Source organism: Sphaerodactylus townsendi, linkage group LG15 (assembly GCF_021028975.2).
Source record: "Sphaerodactylus townsendi isolate TG3544 linkage group LG15, MPM_Stown_v2.3, whole genome shotgun sequence".
NCBI classification, from domain to species: Eukaryota; Metazoa; Chordata; class Lepidosauria; order Squamata; family Sphaerodactylidae; genus Sphaerodactylus; species Sphaerodactylus townsendi.
The window spans coordinates 28,879,096-28,901,709 of record NC_059439.1 but is presented as its reverse complement, the minus strand read 5'-3'; the positions used below and the strand labels follow the sequence as shown (position 1 = coordinate 28,901,709).

At 47.0% G+C, this 22,614-nt stretch overlaps 1 protein-coding gene across 1 annotated transcript in view; it reads right to left on the bottom strand.

Annotated features, from left to right (window-relative positions):
• The window catches only part of CACNG8 (calcium voltage-gated channel auxiliary subunit gamma 8), a 25,376-nt gene extending 8,422 nt beyond the window's left edge, over window positions 1-16,954 (bottom strand). The window contains exons 1-3 of the mRNA XM_048517148.1: window positions 16,530-16,954; window positions 7,838-9,214; window positions 2,062-2,145 (exon numbers count right to left, since the gene is read on the bottom strand). Of these exons, the coding sequence (XP_048373105.1) occupies window positions 2,062-2,145; window positions 7,838-8,060 (307 nt within the window). The 5' untranslated portion in view covers window positions 8,061-9,214; window positions 16,530-16,954. The remainder of the gene's footprint in view (window positions 1-2,061; window positions 2,146-7,837; window positions 9,215-16,529) is intronic.
• Between the last annotated feature and the right edge of the window lie 5,660 nt (window positions 16,955-22,614).

Here is a 22,614-nt window from a genome sequence, read left to right as displayed (position 1 = left end):
TGCTTGGAGCCAGATAGGTAATCTATAAAGTAACTGGCGCTTCTTAACTTAGAGTTAAAGATTTTTAGTGCCAAGGGGACAAGGGAGCGGTCTTTCCATAAAAGAAGCGTGCAAATGGCAGAATAACTGATAAGTAGCAGCTGCAATAGCAGCTTTTTTGTGGGGTAACCAGGAGAGGCTATAAGAAAATGTAATTCCAAGATATTTGTATTGGTTAACCTGCTCCACTGGCACTTTATTAATCGCCCAGCTATAAGTTTCTTTTTTTTGTATTATTTGTCAAAGATCAAAATCTTGATTTTTTGATAATTGATGACTAGTCCGTTATCTGTACAGTAATTGCCCACATCTATTCAGCAGCTCCACTAAGTCCAACTTTTGAGCTTATGATAGAAGGATGGTATCATCAGGCATATAGAAGTATTGGAATGCGCCTTTGTTTCCACTTCTGGCATGGTTATTAATTTCCAATAAGGCTGATGGAAGGTCACTCAAAAATAAATTGAAAAGGGTTGGTGCTAACACACAGCCTTGCCTCACACCTTTAAAGGTAGAAATAGAATCAGTCATGATTTGTATTTTAAGGGTCCCGAAATCTGCAAATATAATCTGCTGCTCTTCTTGCTGACAAACTAAAGGTAAAGTTTCCCCTTCAGTCGTGTCCGACCCTGGGGTACCACTGCGAGCAGTGATTTCATAGGCAAGCCGTTTTTGTGGGGTAGTTTACCATTGCTTTCCCTGGCTATTCTTTACCCTTTACCTGACAAACTACAGGTGTCTAAAAGATATCCGGGGCAGGGAATAAAATGGACATTGGGTCCCCTCCCCCTGTCTTTCTATTTTTCTTTTTTTTGCAAAACCAAGGCAAAAACTGTTCAGCCCAAACACACGTTTGGTCCAACCCTTTCTTTGAGGAGCAATTAGTACTCTGGCTCTGCTCTTAAGCATAAGCATAAGCATTTTATTGTCATTGTGCACGCACAACGAAATTTACAGCAGCATTCCTCGATGCACACAATTTCAGACTCATACCCCATCCTCACTTTCCCCTTCCTCCACCCATCCCTACACAGCCCCAAACACATCAACACGAAGCCGCGGAGTTCAGCATAGCCACAGCTCTAGAGTAGAAGCTGTCTCTAAGTCTCTTTGTCCTAGTTTTGATAGACCTGTATCATCTGCCAGATGGTAACAGTTCAAAAAGAGAGTGTGCTGGATGAGACGGATCTCTCAGAATATTTTGGGCTTTCTTTAGGCTTCGGGAATTATAGAGTTCTTCCAAGGAGGGGAGAGGGCTTGATATTCCGTTTGAGAGCCAGCGTGGTGTAGTGGTTAAGAGCAGGTGGATTCTAATCTGGAGAACCAGGTTTGATCCCCTTCTCCTCCACCTGAGTGGCAGAGGTTTATCTGGGGACCCTGATGTGCTTCTGCACTCCTACATTCCTGCTGGGTGACCTTGGGCTAGTCACAGTTCTCTCAGAACTCTCTCAGCCCCACCTGCCTCGCAAGGTGTCTGTTGTGGGGAGAGGAAGGGAAAAGGAGCTTGTAGGCCACCTTGAGTCTCCTTACAGGGGTATAAATCCAAACTCTTCTTCTCCACTGTGGGGATAAAAGCCATTAAAAAACAAACGGGAAACAAAGCCGTGCGACACCATTGGGAATTCTTAAAATTTCTCCTAGTCTAGCCATGTCTCCAGGGCTGCCGCTGCTGCTGCATCATTTCTACCCGCAGGTAATCCCCTCAGCTCCAATATACAACTGTGCATCATCTGCAATATGACAGACTCCAGGGAACCCTCCCCCCCCGCCCCCCACACACAACTGCGTCCCTGTTGGAATGTAATAGCCTCCAGGAAACTACAAGCACCGGGAGCTGATTCATCCTTTCTGCCGCCTGCCCACCACGGAGTAAACCCTGACTGCCTGCTCGCTTATCACAGCCCTGGCAACCTCTGACACGGAGATTTCAGCAGCATTCAAACTCCGGTTACCCCTGGTTACAAGAGCACCGCGGAGACAAGCCGAGGCAGAGGAATGAATAAGCCCCATATTTATACGTACGTAGGAGGTACTCCGCGCTGTCGTGATCGTAGTCTGTGTCCTCTGGAAAATGGTTGATTTTCACGCACACCCCTCGCCTCTGCCCTGAAACGAGAGACAGAAAACGGCTAGCACCCAAAGCGGTTCTCTGAGTCCAGAGCCAGACGGCGTTGGCATTTGAACGCAGCGCTCAAGTCCTTGGTGAAGAGAAGATGAAGAGGTGACAGGATGGCCACGTTTCAGATATTTGAGGGGATCATGTCAATGTTGGTAAGGGAGCGAGCTTGTTTTCCGCTGCTCTGGAGACTAGGGCCCCTTCCGCACATGCAAAATAATGCGTTTTCAAACCACTTTCACAACTGTTTGCAAGTGGATTTTGCCATTCTGCACAGCTTCAAAGAGCACTGAAAGCAGTTTCAAAGTGCAAAATAATGCGTTTTCAAACCACTTTCACAACTGTTTGCAAGTGGATTTTGCCATTCCGCACAGCTTCAAAGAGCACTGAAAGCAGTTTCAAAGTGCATCATTCTGCATGTGCGGAATGAGCCTAGGACCAGGAGTTCAAGGTGAATGAGAAGAGATTCCACATTAACGTCAGGAAAAACTTCCTGTCAGGGCTGTTCGACAGTGGGACGCACTACCTCGGAGGTGGAGTCTCCTTCTTGGGGGGTCTTTCCACAGAGGCTGGATGGCCATCTATCAGGAGTGCTTTGATTATGTGTTCCTACATTGCAGGGGGGTTGGACTGGATGGCCCTTGGAGTCTCTCTCTTCCAACTCTATGATTCTATGACTCCCCCCATGCTATGTTTTCCTATCAAAGCTCAAATCCTTTCAGCGGTCAGAACGAAAAGGGAACTGGGCCGCAAACCATCTTGACTCTGCTAAGGAGGCTTAACCCAGCAAGCAACCTGAGGGCTTGTTGCAGCAGAGTTGTGGAAATAAAGTTGCCAACTCTGGGTTGGAAAGTTCCTGGAGATTTGGGGGTGGCACCTGAGGAGAATGGGGTTTGGAAGAGGGAGGGACTTCAGCAGTATATAGCACTATAGAGCAGGGGTGTCCAACTCTGGCCCTCCAGATGTTCATGGACTACAATTCCCCAATGGGGATCCAGAGGGGCTTACAACCTTCTCCTCCCCCCCATTTCATACCACTTAGGCTAAGGGAAGGCCCAAGATCACCCAGCAAGCTTCTTTGGAATAGTCTCCCATGTCCTAGTTTGACACTCTTACCACTACACCATAGTGTCTCTCTATTGGCAACCAGCTTGCTCTTATCTTGGGCTGAGGGAGGTCAAGGGTCACCGGGGCCTCCTCCAGGATAGTTCTAGACTACCGACAATCTGGAGCGTGTGGTCAGTTTATGCCTTCCTTGCAGCGGGATCTCCATTCACATAGAGGACGATGTGAATCTCAAAGATGCCACTGACGTGTGAGTTGAATCTACTACTTGTCTGACTTAAGTGATCCCAGTAATTAAGAATCATACCTGTTCCTGTCTGCAGAGCCCCATCCTCTAGACTCTGTTTCTTGAGAGCCAGGGTGGTGTAGCGGTTAAGAGCAGGTGCATTCCAATCTGGAGAACCAGGTTTGATTCCCCACTCCTCCACCCGAGTGGCAGAGGCTTATCTGGTGAACCAGGTGTGTTCCCGCACTCCTACATTCATGCTAGGTAACCTTGGGCTAGTCACAGTCCACTCAGGACTCTCTCATCCGCAACCTACCTCACAAGGTGTCTGTTGTGGGGAGAGGAAGGGAAAAGAGCTGGTAAACCACCCTGAGTCTCTTCACGGGAGAGAAAGGTGGGGTACCGTATATACTTGCGCATAAGCCGAGTTTTTCAGCCCATTTTCCGGGCTGAAAAATGCCCCCCTCGGCTTATACGCGAGTCTTCCCCTCTTCCCCAGCCAGCCCAGTGACCTCCGTGCAAGAGAGGAGCCCAAGCCATGCCTTGAGCCCGGGGAGGGGGGGGGGGCAGTATCCAAATCCAAAAAACTAGACTAACTAAGCTGCTGTATTTTCCACCCTCGGCTTATACTCAAGTCAATAAGTTTCCCCAGATTTTGGTGGTAAATATAGGTGCCTCAGCTTATAAACGGGTCGGCTTATACACAAGTATATACGGTATATAAATCCAAACTCCTCCTCCTCCTCCTCCTCCTCCTCTTCTTCTTGTTCTTCTTAAGAACATAAGAACATAAGAACTAGCCTGCTGGATCAGACCAGAGTCCATCTAGTCCAGCACTCTGCTACTCGCAGTGGCCCACCAGGTGCCTTTGGGAGCTCACGTGCAGGATGTGAAAGCAATGGCCTTCTGCTGCTGCTGCACCTGGTCTGCTAAGGCCTTTGCAATCTGAGATCAAGGAGGATCAAGATTGGTAGCCATAAATCGACTTCTCCTCCATAAATCTGTCCAAGCCCTTTTTAAAGCTATAAAGGTTAGTGGCCATCACCACCTCCTGTGGCAGCATATTCCAAACACCAATCACACGTTGCGTGAAGAAGTGTTTCCTTTTATTAGTCCTAATTCTTCCCCCCAGCATTTTCAATGAATGCCCCCTGGTTCTAGTATTGTGAGAAAGAGAGAACAATTTCTCTCTGTCAACATTTTCGGACCCCATGCATAATTTCCTCATAGACTTCAATCATATCCCTCAGTCACCCTCCTCCTCTCCAAAACCTAAAGAGAGTCCCAAACGTGCTTGCAGCCTCTCCTCATAAGGAAGGTGTGCCCCCAATCCTTCAATTCATCCCTCAAGCTACCCTTCGTAACTGCACTTTTTTCTATCTCTTCGATATCCTTTTGAGATGTGGCTTACCAGAACTGAACACAGTACCTCCAAGTGCAGGTCAGCATCCACTGCTTTATATAAGGGTATTTGATAACTTCTTGCAGCTTTTATTATCAACTCCTTTCTCTAATTATCCCCAGCATAGAGTTTTGCCTTTTCACAGCTGCTATGCATTGAGTTTCGACATTCCCATGGAACTATCAACTAAGACAACTCCAAATCCCTTTCCTGGTCTGTGACTGATAGCACTGACCCTCTGTAGTGTGTATGTGAAGTTTGGATTTTTTGCCCCTATGTGCAATCACCTCTCTTACACTTTTTTCTTTGTTCTTCTTTGTTCTTTCCCTTGTTCCTTCTTCCCTTTGTTCTTGCTCTTATTCCTTGTTCTTCTCTTTGTTCTTGTTCCCTTGTTCTGTTCTGTTTCCTTGTTCTTCTTGTTCTTCTTCTTCTTCTTCTTCTTCTTCTTCTTCTTCTTCTTCTTCTTCTTCTTCTTCTTCTTCTTCTTCTTCTTCTTCTTCTTCTTCTTCTTGGTGATACACGTGTATGCTGATAGTGAGTTGAATGGAATGTAAAGAGTTTGTTTTTACGGTACATAATCTGCCTGACAGCAATGGCGTCCTTGCACGGATCAAAACATCCATAAGGGGAACACCCCGGACTAGAGTCTATGCTTGTGCGAACCTGGGTTAATTCATGTAGTTGCAAAAAAAAGGGTGAAAAGCAAAAAAGTGGTTGCAAAAAAAGGTGAAAAGCAAAAAAAGTGGGCTTTAACCCATCCAAAGTAAATAGTAAAAAGTGAAAGGTTTTTTAAAAAGAGGCAGGTAGATAATTGACTGGGGGCGGAGAGCGCTGGGCAGGTAGATAAAGGGGGGGAGAAAGTATATGATTGGGCCCATGGATGAGTGGCAAGGGGAAAAAAGGAAAATTGCGAGCATCTAAATAGGGAGAAATGGACAACTGGTGTATGGCAGAAGTTGTCAATTTGACCAAAGATGGGAGAAATCAAAGCCACTGCAACAGTGGAGAAAACAGGGCCTTTCAGGAGGAGATGGGAGTTCCCTTTTCCCAAAGGTCCTTGCAAATTCCTCCCTTGTCAGTCACAATTAAGAAGAAGAGTTTGGATTTATACCCCACCTTTTTCTCCTGTAAGGAGACTTAAAGTGGTTTACAAACTCCTTTCCCTTCCTGTCTCCACAACAGACACCTTGTGAGATAGGAGGGGCTGAGAGAGTTCAGGGAGAACTGTGAACTAGCCCAAGTTCACCCAGCAGGAATGTAGGAGTGTGGCAACACATCTGGTTCACCAGATAAGCCTCCGCCACTCAGGTGGAGGAGTGGAGAATCAAACCCGGTTCTCCAGATTAGAATCCACCTGCTCTTAACCACAACACCACGCTGGCTCTCATTTCGTTCTTACATTTCGTCCTTCCCACTGTCTCCTTTTCAACCTTCCGCTCACCAACTAGCTCCCTTCAGCCAACTAAGCCACAGTTCTCTGATGAAATCTTGGTATTTAACTCAGCCGGTCTGTCAGAACTGCCATGTTCAGAGCTCAAGCCGTTATTATCCTTAATTCCTATTGTTTCCCTGGTTTACGCAGGAGAACGAGGTGACAGACCCATGAGGTGATTGAATGGACGGCAGAGCATGAAACTGCAGAAGGCAGATTCCAGCTCTGAGTGTTCCTTGACGTTAAAAAAATCCGTGCAAACAAAATATAGCACGGCAGGAAGAAAGATTCCACCTTCTCCCTTTGCTTGGTGTATTGATGTTCTGTTTACAGGAGGTTTTTTTTTCCTATAGAGGAGCACCCTAAAACATGACCCTCCATAATAAATTCTCGCATTTGCAGTCTGAAGGGTATGGAGCTGTCCGTGATGTCTGTGGGGTGTTATGGTGCCCACGGACATCTTTCGTGTGGCTTTGTCACGTGCATTTAGAAAGCGGGTGGGCCCAGGTCGGGCTTTTCTGATTGGTTATTGGAGATTGGAGGTCATTGGAGATTTTTTAAAAAATCTCGCTTTGGCAGCAGCTACCACACAGCTGGTTTGCAAGGCCAAGGATCTTCACGGTGTGAGTGAAGGTAAGCTCTGGCGGCCATTTTGTGGCTGGACCTGCTGCATGATGTCAGAATTCCCAGAGGCACCTGCGAGCTGAAAAAGGTAGGGGACCCCAGTGTATTCTACTACCTCAGGGGTGGCGAACCTTTGGCACTCCAGATGTTATGGACTACAATTCCCATCAGCCCATGCCAGCATGGCCAATTGGCAGGGGCTGATGGGAATTGTAGTCCATAACATCTGGAGTGCCAAAAGTTCGCCACCACGGTACTACCTCTATTCTACCACTCTGTTCCCCTGCATTTGGGAACCTCGTTTGACTTGCAATTCGGGTCCTCAGCCTCCAGTTTTTCTCTCTCTGGATGACTCCTCCAATAAGGACTCTTTACCTAACTGACAAGTGCTGTTATTTGGTTCAAGTCTGAAACCATATTCAGTGGTGGGATCCAAAAATTTTAGTAACAGGTTCCCATGGTGGTGGGATTTCAAATCTTCGTGACGTGAAGCCAATCGGGCTGGGCACAACGGGGCGCATGGCTGGGAATTCTGGGGGGTGGGGCATTCTCTGGCTGGCTGTGGCAAGTGAACGCAGTGCCGGGCCAAGCGTCAATGTCCTTAGGGTGGGTGGAAACGTAATGCACGCAGGCGCAGGCTGCCACGCATGCCGGGGCACCTCCTGCTAGACTGCTTCAAGTTCTGCGCGCTGCTGCTGAGAGGAGGGGCGTAACTAAGGCAAAAATCACGTGGCAAAATCACCAATTAGTAACCCCCTCTCAGCGCACACAAATAATTAGTAACCTACTCTCGGGAACCTGTGAGAACCTGCTCTGACCATATTGTGTTTCTGTTGTCAGCCCTCCATCTCTGACAGTGCTCCATCTCTGACAGGACATTATCCCAGAACTAAGTTCAAATTTGATGGGAGTTCTGTGGAACGGGTGCCTCACCTTCTAAACAGCATATCCTCCAGAGGCCCGAGTGGGTGAGCCCCCCAGGATCCTTCTTGTCCTTCTGGGGAGTTTCCTCAGAAGTTATGTTGGTGGTATTGCAGATGAAAGCACGGGCATACAGCCAGTAATCTGTGCCAATCGCAATGATCATGAGGCCAAAGGCGGCGAAGGCCCCCACGGTGGTGAGGAGTATCTGGACGCCCTTTTCACACCACACCATCCTTTCCTCATTCCAGCGTTTAAGTGACTCCAGCTTGGCAGTGAGAAATGAAGCCAGGGGTGACAGATGTCAGCCACAAGGGCCAGTGGCGAAGATACTTTCAAGGGACCAGAGGAGGAAGGCACTGCCTTTGATGGTTGGCTTCCTCTTCTTCTGGTGTACAGAACCTGGAACACAAGATGTGAGGAAGAAAACGAGTCTTCTGCTCCAACTTCTGCGTGTAGGTGGAATCTGGCTAGAAGGTCTTAACAGCTGATGCAAAGTTCTTGGGGTGGGTAGAGACCGTGTGATGAACGTTGACAGAGTTTTCTGGATTGCTTCTAGAATTTTAAGTTCACTTGGAAGCCCTCTCTTCAGATATTTAAAAGGAACAAGTTCTACATGAAACTTCAAGTTAAGCGTCTAGAAAAGATGTAGGAACCTCCTACGGGATTTCTTAGAAAGCAGTTGAGAATGTTTAGGAAAGGCGTGGATGATTGATGAAGTAGTTTCGAGTAAGCATTGACAAGATGTTGGGGAGAGACGGTTCGAAGGTCCACGCTTCGGTAGCTATTAAAGCGTGGAGTGTCAGAAATAGTCAGGAGAGACTCTGGAGAATTTCTGGATCGCTGGCAAATGAATGCTGAAGAAGTCGTGAAAAGCCACCAGAAGCTGCTTCAAGCTAACATCTGAGCATCTACTGGTAGAGCTCTGGTGGGCTACTACAAAACACTTACTGAAGATTTTCTGGAGCTCTTCCTTTCTGGAGAGCTATTGATAAATGCCAAGAGGGCTATGAGGGACTCCAGGAGAAGTAAGACCCTAGGTGACCACTGATAAGTTTTTGGAGATCCTATGGAGAGTTTGAAATAGCACATTCAAAGATATTTTCTTGCTAAACCATTGGGCCTCCGAAAAGTCTTTTAAAAATCTATATGCAGCTTCAAAAAGTTTTCAAGAACCCCTTGGAAGTGTTTGTTCGCTTCAGTTCCACTTGGCTTTCTTGCCTTCCTGTTCTTCTTCTTCTTTGGGTTTCTTCTCAGTTCGGGCGAGGGCTGGTGTTCCAATTGTTCGGTTTTAGGCACTCATTGGTTCGGGGAGTCAGAACGCTGAGGATCTCTCAGTTTCCCTGACCCGGCTTGATATACAGCCTATTTGCTCCGTAACTATGATTTCTGGACAAAGAAATGAAAGAAAGGGAAAGAGAACTGAGCATAACATACATGAGTAAAAAGTTTTTACCTCAATACCACATACCCTTAAAGGCAGATTTTTTTTAAGAAAAAAAAAACCAGTGGAAGAATATTAGTTCTACCCGAAGATCCCAGACTTGGGGTGGGCCCATTACAGGCTCAAGAAAAGCTCAGTGGCACCTTAAAGACTGTGGCCCCTTCTACACATGCACAATAATGCACTTTCAATCCAGGAGCAGCGGTGGCGTAGTGGTTAAGATCAGGTGTACTCTAATCTGGAGAACCAGGTTTGATTCCCCCCTCTGCCACTTGAACAGTAGAGGCTTATCCAGGAGATTCAGATTAGCCTGTACACTCCAATACATGCCATCTGGGTGACCTTGGGCTAGTCACAGTTCTTCGGAGCTCTCTCAGCCCCACCTACCTCACAGGGTGTTTGTTGTGAGGGGGGAAGGGAAAGGAGTTAAGCCCCTTTGAGTCTCCTTACAGGAGAGAAAGGGGGGATATAAATCCAAACTCTTCTTCACTTTCACAATTGTTTGCAAGTGGATTTTGCTATTCCGCACAGTAAAATTCAGCTGCAAAGTGCATTGAAAGTGCATTATTCTGCATGTGTGGAAGGGGCCTGAGAGTTGCTGGCAGTCTATGACTGTATTTAATAAACTGAATTTACAAACTGAGAGCATTTATCGCAGCATGAGTTTTCGTGAGTCAGAGCTCAAGAGCAATGGCTTCTAATGGAATAAATGTTGTTAGTCTTTAAGGTGCCACCAGATTTTGCTTTATTTTGCTGCAAGAGGCAGTTTCCGCACAAAGCATTTAAAACATTTGTCAAACGTTTTGAAAACATTTTGAAAATAATAATTTTCTCAGGGTTTGTTCACTTAGCCTGGAACAATAAAGCATTTCAGTTGAAAACATTTCTTTAAAAAAACACATTGTATCTTCCAAGCTATGGAGACTTGATATCCAAAGCCTTGTCAATTTGGACATCAAATCTACGTCACATTGAATCTACGTCACACACACAATTTTTAAAAGGAAAAATAGCATGTTTGCATAATCAGCAGGCAAAAATTAGCAATGACGGAAATGGTAGGCAGCGGCGAGACCAGATAACAAAACATCCATAGGAAATGCAGACAGCACAGAGGATCACAAAAGTGGTAGAAAATGGCGGGCAGCGGAGAAATGAAAGGGAGAGCTTCAAAATCGGTTGGGAGAAATAAAATGTTTCCTGATCTCCATACAGCAAGCAGGAAATGTTTTGGGGAAAAGATCACTAGTTTAGCAGATCCAAATGAAACCTTTTGAGAGTGAAATAAAACGTTTCTAAAATGTTTTGGACTAAAAGCTGTGTAGAGCTCCTGCAAGAACCGTTTTATTTTCCTGCCTTAAAACGTTTTATTTGTGCTGTGCAGACATAGCCTGTCTAACAATTCTGCTCTGAACAATCGTGGGTTAGCCTTGAGATGTAGCAAACAACTTTGCACGGGATTGAACTCAGTAAATAACTCAGATTTAAGGTATTACAAATAAACTCTGTATTCGAATTTACAGAGAAGAAAAATGCAGATTGCTTGAAGTATGGCATATGAAGCACATGGTAGTTTTTTTAGATCAGGAAATAGGCCAACTGACCAGAAAAAAACTGACCCTACATGAATAGACTTTTCTATATAGAGTTCTTTTCCAGGCTGTGGTATGTCTCTGGACACATCAAAAATTGTGGGACCCCCCCCTCCCCAAATAAGCAACAACAAAAAATGAATTCTGCCTCCCAAACTATTGTGCTTCTCTCTGAAGCTCTGTCAAAAATAAATTTAAGTGTCAAAAGTTGGCTGCCCTATTCATTGTTTATTAATGACTGTGAATGTGTACTGTGGTTTCTTCCACATTACATTCTCCATGAAGACACGAAAGGGTGAAGAGAAGGGCCTGAGAACCTCCTTTGGATAGTCTAACGTTTGCATATATAAACTAGGCCGAAGCCACCCTAACATTAGGAACTGAGTTTGGATTGTCTGCACTTTTTCTACCTATAGAATGTGTATTCTTTAAAGCACTTTGTGTTACTATGGCTGATAACACTGTGCAATGGGGGCAAATGAGCATTGCCACAAGATCTCTTGTACGGATGTATTTCCTCAAGCCCTGCTTTCACTTTCTGTTCCCCCTGCGGCAAGCAAGACCACTTCTAGCATGAATTCGCAGCCAGTGAGGGCAGAGTTTCTAGTGAGCACAACTTTGCACCCTGGACCTCTTCCCTTCCACCAGTGGCGTAGCACCAACAGGACAGGATGGGGCAGGATGCCCTGGGCATGCACCTGTGCAGGGGCATTCCGGGGTGCATTCTGGGGTGGGCAGGTGCATGGTAGAGGCATAAGGTGCATGCACGCAGTTCCCCCTCTCTAAATGCTTATATTGACACATCAATAGGTACAACACAAGCAGGGTCTCTTTATGGCTCCACCCCGCCTCCCCCATTCTGCTTCTTTTTTAAAAACTTTCTTTCAGATTTCTTGTCCCAATGTGTTTCCTGTCTTGGCGGGCTGCAGGGAGGAAGCCCATCAGGACCAGATTTCTTGCCCTGACGTGCTCCAGCTGCCAGCGTGCGGCAGCTGCACTGTGGATAAGTGGCCTGTGGTATCTCATCCTTGCTAAGATCCCTCGCTTCCCCAAGCCTCTTGGGACTCTTTAGTTTGGAGAGGAGGCGGCTGAGGGGGGATATGATTGAAGTCTACAAAATTATGCATGGGGTAGAAAATGTTGACAGAGAGAAATTTTTCTCTCTTTCTCACAATACTAGAACCAGGGGGCATTCATTGAAAATGCTGGGGGGAAGAATTAGGACTAATAGAAGGAAACACTTCTTCACGCAACGTGTGATTGGTGCTTGGAACATGCTGCCACAGGAGGTGGTGATGGCCACTAACCTTTATAGCTTTAAAAGGGGCTTGGACAGATTTATGGAGGAGAAGTCGATCTATGGCTACCAATCTTGATCCTCTTTGATCTGAGATTGCAAATGCCTTAACAGACCAGGTGATCGGGAGCAACAGCCGCAGAAGGCCATTGCGTTCACATCCTACATGTGAGCTCCCAAAGGCACCTGGTGGGCCACTGCGAGTAGCAGAGAGCTGGACTAGATGGACTTTGGTCTGATCCAGCTGGCTTGTTCTTATGTTCTTATGTTCTTAAGCCTCACTCTGCCCAGGACTTTCTCAATGCAAAATTGGCAACTCTAAACCCCTCCACTGGTGCCCTTCAGATAAGTAAAGAATTTTAGATACCAGATCTATTAATCTGAGGGCTTTTTAAAGTGGTGACAGTGAAGAACTGCCTATATCATTTGTGGGTGTTCTTAGTGGAAAGTCGGAAAATGAACACAGCCGCTTTCTTATTGAACGCACACTTTTAGCCCATGTTTTTCATTTGAATGATAGGTGCAGTTGCAGGCTTAAATATCACTTGTGAAACCAGCCTCAGGGGGGTCTGACTGACATGATCACGCTCGTTTACAACGTTGGATGGCAGAAACTGAACCGAACAATGGAGTTAGCAGTCTACTAGGGAAAGATTCAGCCGGCTCATCCATTATCAAAACGGGAACAGGTTGCCCACTATAGCCACCAAAAAGGCTATGCTGGGGAATAAAGAGGGGGATTGGGCAAAATTAAGTAACAAATTGGGCAAAATTAAGTAACAAAGATGGCTGGATCTAATCCCTGGATTTAACTCCCCTGGAGTCCCTTATTACTTACACAAAACTCATTCCTCAACTTCTCAAAACTAAAAGTTCCCACATTTTCTGTTTGTCAGACTTTAACCTGCAGAAGATGGCAAGATCCAACTCCCAGGTAAGGCTGAGCAGCAACAATAGTGTAAGAGAAACAGGGGCCCCTTCCACACATGCAGAATAACACACTTTCAATCCACTTTCACAATTGTTTGCAAATGGATTTTGCTATTCTGCGCAGTCAAATCCACCTGCAAAAAGAACATAAGAACATAAGAACAAGCCAGCTGGATCAGACCGAAGTCCATCTAGTCCAGCTCTCCGCTACTTGCAGTGGCCCACCAGGTGCCTTTGGGAGCTCACAGATGCAGAATAGGATTAGACTGTGCATTGAAAGAGCATTATTCTACAAGTTACTCATTAATTACGTTACAGAGTGATAGTAGGAAAAGCAACTTCTGAACCCACTGAAGAGAAATAACCAAAGGACACTGAAAGCCCAAGAGTCCTGTGTTTGTCTTTTATTACCCGCTGGGCTTGCCTTTTCTCTGAAAACTTCTGACTTCATCTGTTCTAACAAGCCATACCAAACTCCCACTGCTTTGACAAAGAACCCAGGAGTCCTAGCTTCCAAAAAAATCTGTCCTGCTGGTTTATTCCATTTTTCTGCTCCAAGCTGCAGCCAGAGAATGTATCTACCACAGAGTAGTAGCACTCAACCCCCAGCCCAGCAGTGTCTGTTCTTTTCCTAGAGTGCCCCTGATGGGTGAGAAGCATTCTATCTTAATGGTAACCATGGATACCATTTAATAATGTTGATACCTGCCTTATTTCTCCCCGCCACCCTTCAATTTGGAACTTCAAGGCCTAGAGAATAATGACTTGTAGAAATGCCAGTGAATTGGGGGAGAATCAGCATGAAGCAAGACTCATCAGGTCTGTGGCAACTTCAGTGACCTTGGGATCAAATGTGTACAATCGGGAATTTGCTTTTTCACATGAAGGACACACACAAAATAGTTCCCCCCCCCCCCCCCCCCAGGTACAGTCTAATCCAATTCTGCATCTGTTGTGAACGGATGCAGTTTATCTGAGGCACACTTTAACATTCAGATGTAAACGAGTTTTTACTTTACAGCTCCACCGTTCCAGATTTCCTTTCATGTTCTACTTTCCGCGGCTCTTTTCTCATTCGCTTTACAACTTCGACTGATATGCATGACCTGGTCCCATACGGTCAAACCGGTCTCGATTCCCATTCGGCTTTGCTTTTGTTTAGTTCTTCCAGCTGTCTGATGCAATTCATTCAGCCATTTTGTTTGCCAAGTGAGAGTTTTGCTTGAGAAAGCAAAAAAAGGAAAGAAATCCAAAGATGCAGGTTGCATCTGGATTCGAGCCATTCAGAGGAGAGACGGGAAGGACGGATGGAGCATCTGGGGGAATGAATGAAATAGTGGATGTCTAGGTGTAGGTAGTTAGGTGAATGAATAGAGAGAAGTATGGGGGAGGGAAAAAGAGAAGGAACGAAGGAAGGGGGGGAACGATGGTTGATGGGCAGATGGGATGTAGGTTGGAATGGCTAGGTGGATGGGTTGATGAGTGAACACTCCCTAGAGATTCTGAGGAAAGGGGAGAAGGAAGGAACGCAAGACCAGAAGTTGTGTGAAAAGATTGACTGAAGAGTTACAAGATGGATTGGTAGAAAGCGTTCAAGATGAGATGGGTGTAGAAGAGCCAGCCAGACCTGGGTGTTCTGGTCTCACCTTAAAACCCCGAATCACCTAGACATGGATGACTGACAAATAACGCCTCTCCTTTTTTATATGAAGGTTTCTCTCAGACCCTCCACCTTCCAGCCCCTTCATTATTAACGGCAAACATTTAATTTATACTCTGCTTTACCGGGAACACGGGAGGTAGCTCGCCACCATCACATCCTCTCACAGAAAACGATGTGGCGCCAGCCCCAAATAACACAGTCACCGAATAAAACCCACATAGGTCATCACCACAACAGGAGTCAAGAGACGGAACCAGGAAAAGTACAACGCAGTGCTCCAAAACTCCACATGAATTTCTCCATCCAAAGGTCTAGTACGGTTTCCCCTGATCTTGTTTTGTCCGATGGTCGCACAAGCGGTGGCCGAAAGCCACCTCAAGGTAAAATACCTCAGCTCTGAAATGCTGAGGACAGGTTAGGTGAGGGGTTGTGTCTGAATCCCAGGCCCTCAAGACAAGACATTCAAGGATCCAAGAGTCCTAGCTGGAAGTCTCATTATTTCAAATATATTACTCCCTCTCCCTTGCAGAGGGCCCTGGGGGTCTTGACCCCAGTTTTATCTGTTCTGTTTCCCCGAACAACCTCTATTTCCGAGAGAATCCAGGTGTCCTGACCCCCAATACTCTTCCTCTCAGACCCTCCTGCTAAACCTTTTTGAGAACTCCCAGGAGTCCCGGTCCACAATTATTTTCTCCGCAGCTCGTCTCCCAAGGAAAGGGAAGCTACAAATCTGGGAACCCCCCCCCCCCTCAAACTCCTTCTTCTAAGCCTTCTCCCTTTGCAGACACTTTTTTGTCAGGCTCCTGTTTTCTGGATATTTTAGTGGCTCTTTAAAAAAAACACCCTCTGCTTGACCAATAGCCCGATGAGGGTGGCCCTGGAAAAAAATGTGGACAACTTGTTGGGAGCCCAACCCTTTGAAGGAGAAGGCCTAGATTTTGGCTGCCCAACTCTTGAAATGGTGACCTGGGTTGTCCCCCCCTGCCCCTCTCTTGGCAAGACACGGCCTCTTTAGCCTCCACAGGAGACCTCCGGAAGGACTGCCATCCAACCGGCATGCTATGTGCACAGTTTGATCTAATGGTACAGCATCTCCTCTTTCCCTTGATAGCTCCTCTGTCTTTCATACTGAATTCCCCATTCATTCAACAGCTGCTCCCAACTGGCAGCTCTCTTCAGTAAGGCCGAAATCCTGCAGCATCATTGAAAATTTTATCCCCCCCATCCCCACCTCCAACCACGCTGCCTTTCCGATGTGTGTACATTTTCCCTCGTCTCTCAAAGCTGCCCTCTGGGACCCACAGAGAAAAGGAAGCAGTGCAGAAATTTGCCCGGCACACCATTTATCCGATCTTTAATGCCTTCTCCAAATCCCCCTCCCCACGCTTATGCCGGAGAGTGCTTAAACAACAAACCGAGAGGAGATAAATTCACAGCCGTTCGAAGAGAAATCCATGGGAATGGAGAGAAATAGGATGCCAAGGGATGTCTATTCCACTAGATCTGTTGCGTACATGCTCGGCAAAAGCAGCCGGGAGACGGGTTGTCACCTGAAGCGAAGAAGGGAAAGGCGGCAAGGATTTCACCCTGGCAGACAAGAGAGTTGTGGATTTCTCTTTTGGCACACGAGAGAGAATTCTGTTTTGGGTATAAACCTTTCTCTTGTAAATCACTGTCACATTATTACCCCCCTCCCACCCCCACCTGCTACTACTGATTCCTTGCACATATATCTATGGCAGAACGGAAGGAAGAATATTGAGGTGGAGCAGGCTTACCTTGCTAATAAAGGTCTGCTTTCCGAAGGTGTCTCTCTCTCTGGGGGAGGTGAGAGACGGTCTCTGCCTTGGTCTCCCCCACCCAGCAGTGGGCTGTTGGTGGCACCGGCCAGAGAGGAGTCTGCGAAATGGCGTTTTATATCCAGGGGTATTTTGCTGTATAGGAGAGAGATGCTAGCATGCTGTTATTATGTCATTGGGAGAAACCATTGGACGGAGGAAGAAAAGCAGCCGCGAACGAAAGAGGCTGGTTAAAGGAATGGAGAGGCATATGGGGTTGGGATGTGTGTATGAAAGGGAGGAGGGGTGGGGTGGGGGGGCTGTGCGATGCCAGAGCGTTGTTAGGCATTGTGTGTGTGTGTGTGTGTGTGTTTCTGCATCGGGTCACCACGGCGGAAAGAGTTGTTAGGCACTGTGTGGCGGTGTCGTTCGGGCACTGTGGCGAGCTGCACCATAGGTGTACCTGCTGGGTGACAGTCATGGGACTTTGCCGGGGTGTGTGTGTGTGTTGTCACTGAGTTGTTCTTCTGAACTAGTCACTGGGATCGTTTTGGGTCTTTGCTGTGGACTGTGTGTGTACGTCAGCCATTCTTCTTGCTTTTCTGTGACATACCTGTGTGTGCGCGCACACACTCAAATCGAGAGTTGTCATTTTAAAATTATATGAGGGTGTGTGTTCGTGGACAGTTGTGCACGTGAAGTTTATGGCCCCGGCGCATGACAGTTGTGACAGTGTGCTGTTTTTCTTGCACACATGCCTGTTTGCATGGCATGACTTTGTAAGTCCTCTTACACAACTTTGCATTGCTTGTGGTTGTATCCACACGTCATGGCGCATGCTGGTCGGTGTGACCAATGAATCCGGCTGGATTTGTGGCCTTGTGTGTTGCTGTTGGAAGCACCCTGGATGGGGTCAGGGATGCTTGTGAATTTCCGCCACTGTTGTGCTTTGTGTCGCGCTTCTATGGCATTGTGCATCTTCTGTGGGTGTATATAAGTGTTTTGCTGGTTGAATGGCCACTGTGTGCGTGCCCCATGGTGTAGTGCATAGGTGTCAAATTTGCAGCCCTCCAGATGTTATGGACTACAGTTCCCATCATCCCCTGCCAGCATCATCAACTGTAGTCCATAAGATCTGGAGGGCCGTGAGTTTGACACCTGTGTAGCGATTAAGTGGACTCTAAACTGGAGAACCGGGTTTGATTCCCCAGTCCTCCACACGAATGGTGGACACTAATTTGGAGAACCGGATTTGCCTTCTCCTTTCTCCACATTAATCCTGCTGGGTGACCTTGGGCTAGTCACAGTTCTCTGGAACTCTCTCAGCCCCACCTCCCAAAGCATGATCATCTTTCCCACCACTGTGTCTCTCTTGTCTCCTTCGACACCCTCTGCTAGAGGGAACATGATCTCTCACTGGATCCAGCGTGGTGTAGTGGTTAAGAACAGGTGGATTCTAATCTGGAGAACCGGGTTTGATTCCCCACTCCTCCACCTGAGTGGCAGAGGCTTATCTGGTGAACCAGGATAAGCCCAAGACTCCTATATTCCTGCCAGACCTAGGCTCTGCACTACAGGTAAATTTCCCCTATCTCCAGGTGCAGCAGGCCTTCCTGCAATACCTATCACAACTCTCTCACAAAATCCAAACAGACCCATCAATTCTTGGTGCCTTTTACAAGGCAGGACAAAATGTTCCTTTTCAAGATGTTATTGCTTACAGTAGAATTTGTTTTATTGAATATACCTCGACTTTCGTTTTAACCAGTAATTCTCTTCCTAACGTTTGAGTTTTAGAGGATATGATGTTATCTGAGAACACCAGATAAAAGTATCGAAACCAAGTTGTGGTGGGTCTTCCGGCGTGGCCATGGTCTGATAGGATTCAGCCTAATGTCACTCTTCTGCATCTGTGGCTGTCATCTTCAGAGGTGTATCACAGAGAGAAGTGTGTTATAGGAGCAAGATCAACCAGACCACGGCCACACAGCCTGGAAACCCACAACAACCAGTTGAGTTTGGCCGTGAAAGCCTTTGACAATACAGTGGACTAGAAAATTTTGGAGTAAACCAACAAGGAAGGTGGACACACTTTGCGCTTGGAAAATCCAGATAACAAGACCACACCAACAGCTGCTAGTTGTTTGTAGCTCTGCTATAAAAGGTAAAGTTTCCCCTTCAGTCGTGTCCGACCCTGGGGTACTGCTGCAAGCAGTGATTTCATAGGCAAGCGGTTTTTGTGGGGTAGTTTGCCATTGCTTTCCCCAGCTATTCTTTACCCCCAGGCTATGTGCTAGGTACTCATTTGCCGACCAAGGAATGGCTGTGGTGGGTTTCCAGGCTGTGGGGCCGTGGTCTGGTTGATCTTGCTCCTATAACACACTTCTCTCTGTGATACACCTCTGAAGATGACAGCCACAGATGCAGGCGAAACATTAGGCACAAGATCTATCAGACCATGGCCACACAACCCGGAAAGCACACCACAACCAGTTTCTATTCCACTTTTATCTACAAGTGTTCTCAGATAATATCATACCACTCTGAGTTGACCATGAGCCAGCTGCCAGGTTATCTGACCCACAGGAGGCTTGAACTCCTGACCGTGTGAGTGTCAGTGCAAGCACTTAACCACTACGCCACGCGGCTCCTAGCTCTGCTATACACAAAGCTTAATAGGGGTGTAGGGTAGAAAGTCACATTTATTTATTATTCACTTACTTCATTTATATTCCATTTTTCTTCTGAGCAGAAGGCAGGTACAGTGGAACCTTGGTTTTCACTGCCTTTGGTTTTCATTGGTTTCGGTTTTCATCGATTTTTTCCGTGAAAAATTTGTCTCGGTTTTCATCCATTTGCCTTGGTTTTCATCGATTTGCAGTAAGGTGCAGGGGTTTGTGGAGAAAAATCACCCGGACAAAGCTGTTGCAGGCCGTGTCTGCAACTTGTTTAATGACAATGTCTTGCCCCATTTCAGACAAATCTTAAAGAGGCGTCAGAAACAGTCCTCTTTGGACAGCTTTCTGGTGCGACATTGGTCCCCTGGCTCTGAAGCTGGTCCTAGTGTTATTGTTTGTTACTGTTTTCAGCATTAAACACTATGTTTATTCACCAAAAAATGTGTTGTTGGTATGTTTTTTTGGAGTGCCTGGAATGGGTTAATTGGATTCCTATGGAAAAGTTTGCCTCGGTTTTCATCGGTTTTGGTTTTCATCGATTCTTTTCGGACAGATTACCAATGAAAACCGAGGTTCTACTGTAACTACTTTAGGGGTTTGTTTGTGGAGGTTAAGATTATGGGAAGACTCGAAGTTGTAATTTTAACTGAGCCCTCGCAGTTATGGGCTCATGGTGATAAGAAGAACTGCTTCTGGAAGGATCCAACTGGAGATGGGCGACTTCCACTAGTTGAGACAGGGGCCGATTGCCCACGGTCAATTAATCGCGTGATACTCACGTGAAATATCAAGGATTCAGGAAGAACTCCCCACTGCCTGATCGACGAACAAGGATTCATCCCGGTTCTGGCGCTCATTTACCCCCTTATCCCGCGTCTTTGCCGAACCTGCTTGAAAGTACTTTTTTTTAAAAAAGCCACATCTTCAATCCAGTTTGGAGGGGAGGACCAGGGGTCTAATCCTGGTTCAAATTTCCCACCGTGGAGCATGACACAAATGCCTTACAACCAATCAGTGTGCTCGGTGCTGTTCTTGCGAGAGCACGAGAGAACGATAACCAACCAGAAACTTGGGCGGGGGGAGACGTGATGACGTGCTGATGTCATCACGTGAGCATGTTTGTGCGGGAGAAAAAAGTCCCGCCCCAACTCAGCACAATGGCCAATCAGGAGAGACCCGCCAATCTGATTGCGTGGTAGTGGGGATTGTTACATTTCTTGAATCCGAGATAGGCCTAGATGTCTTCACTGGAAACATACTGCGGCGGAGAGATTGAAACCTTGATGAAAAGGTGCAGTTTATTTTCAAACTTGGTTTGATCTAGGTTGAATTTCCCGGTGGGGATTCGGCCGGGAAACGAGAAAAAAATTCACTTCCTGCCTTCCTATGGGAAGGGTTAGGAACCACCCATTCAAGATGTCCTCCTGTCTCCTTAGGAGAAGGACCATTCATGGTGAAAATCCAATTGTCCGTTTTCATTAAGGGATCAATTAGTATGTACATGAACACTGAGGCATGGACACACAACATATGACACATGGAGACAGTATTAAAAGGTTGGGTTTAGATGCAAGATATCTGGGCTCCAATCCCCATCAGTCACAATGAACACTGCAGTTCTTCACCAAGTCACCCTTTCTCAATCTACCCTGCCTTTCAGGCTTGTAAGAAAATACAAGAATTACCCATTTAAAGATAGCGAAGAGATAATGAGCAATTAGAAGAAGAAGAAGAGTTTGGATTTATATTCCCCTTTCTCTCCTGTAAGGAGACTCAAAGGGGCTTACAATCTCCTTGCCCTTCCCCCCTCACAACAAACACGCTGTGAGGTAGGTGGGGCTGAGAGAGCTCCGAGAAGCTGTGACTAGCCCAAGGTCATCCAGCTGGCGTGTGTGGGAGTGCGCAGGCTAATCTGAATTTCCCCAGATAAGCCTCCACAGCTCAGGCGGCAGAGCTGGGAATCAAACCCGGTTCCTCCAGATTAGATACACGAGCTCTTAACCTCCTACGCCACTGCTGCTCCTATTAAGTTCTCACATGCTATAGGAGCACGGTAGGAGAAGAAGAGTTGGTTTTTCATACCCTGCTTTTTCTCTCATGTAAAGAGTCTCAGAGCAGCTTACGATCACCTTCCCTTCCTCTCCACACAGCAGACACCTTGTGAAGTAGACGGGGTTGAGAGCATTCGGACAGATCTGCCTGCTTTCTCAGTCTAAATCTGTGGATTCCAATCTGGAGAACTGGGTTTGATTCCTCACTCCTCTACCTGAGTGGCAGAGGCTTATCTGGTGAACCAGATGTGTTTCCGCACTCCTACATTCCTGCTGGGTGACCTTGGGCTAGTCACAGTTCTCTCTGAACTGTCTCAGACCCACCTGCCTCACAAGGTGTCTGTTGAGGGGAGAGGAAGGGAAAGGAGCTTGTAAGCCATCTTGAGTCTCCTTACAGGAGAGAAAGGTGGGGTATAAATCCAAACACCTCCTCCTCCTCCTCCTCCACCACCACCACCACCACTAATTGTTCTGAGACTGTTTCTAAGCTGACCCTCAATTGGTGGAGGTCGCATTTGGTGCAGAAGTGTTCTAGGTTCACCTCCCACATACTGCAGTTGGCGAGAAGTGGACTTACAATCTCCTTTCCCTTCTCCGCCCCTCCCCCCCCCCCGACAGCTGGGAGATGGGTGGGGCTAAGGTAGCTCCGAAAAGCTGTGACTAGCTCAAGGTCACCCAGCTGGCATGTGTTGCAGCACAAGCGAATCTGGTAGCTTGTGCTACAAGCTAATCTGGTTCACCAGCTAAGCCTCCACAGCTCAAGTGGCAGAGTGGGGAATCAAACCCAGTTCTCCGGATTAGAGTTCACCTGCTCTTAACCACTGCACCACGCTGGCTATGGTTGTATACTATCTTATAACCATTGCTGAATTGTGTGGTGCCCAGGAAATTACCGGAGACCAGCATAGCAGAGGTGAGCTGTGTGTCAAACTGTGCATTTTGTTGCCATAGCATTCCATTACTGGCATATTGGAAATTGCCGTGTGTGCACCCTATTTGTGCATTTGTCATTGGCTGGGCATGAAACAGTGTTGGATGTTGCAGAACCTCGTGCCTAGTATTCACACTTCACTGCTCGTAGCGATGTTCCGTGAACAACGTGCAGTGCGACCGTGCAAACCGCATTGTCACGGCCGATCGCGTTGCGTCTTGCCCTTGCCGTGGCTCGTCGAAGTTGTGCACACTGTCGTTGCCGCATTGCGTAGCACCGGGGACCTCTGTGCATCAATGAGCGCTGCCCGATTGTGTGTGGTGTGCCGGTGCGAGCCGTGGATTGCGGCATGCGGTGGGTTGCTCCTGTCCTTTCGGCATATGTCTCTGCATGTGGGCTCCAGACACGGCCGGGAAGCAAGCATC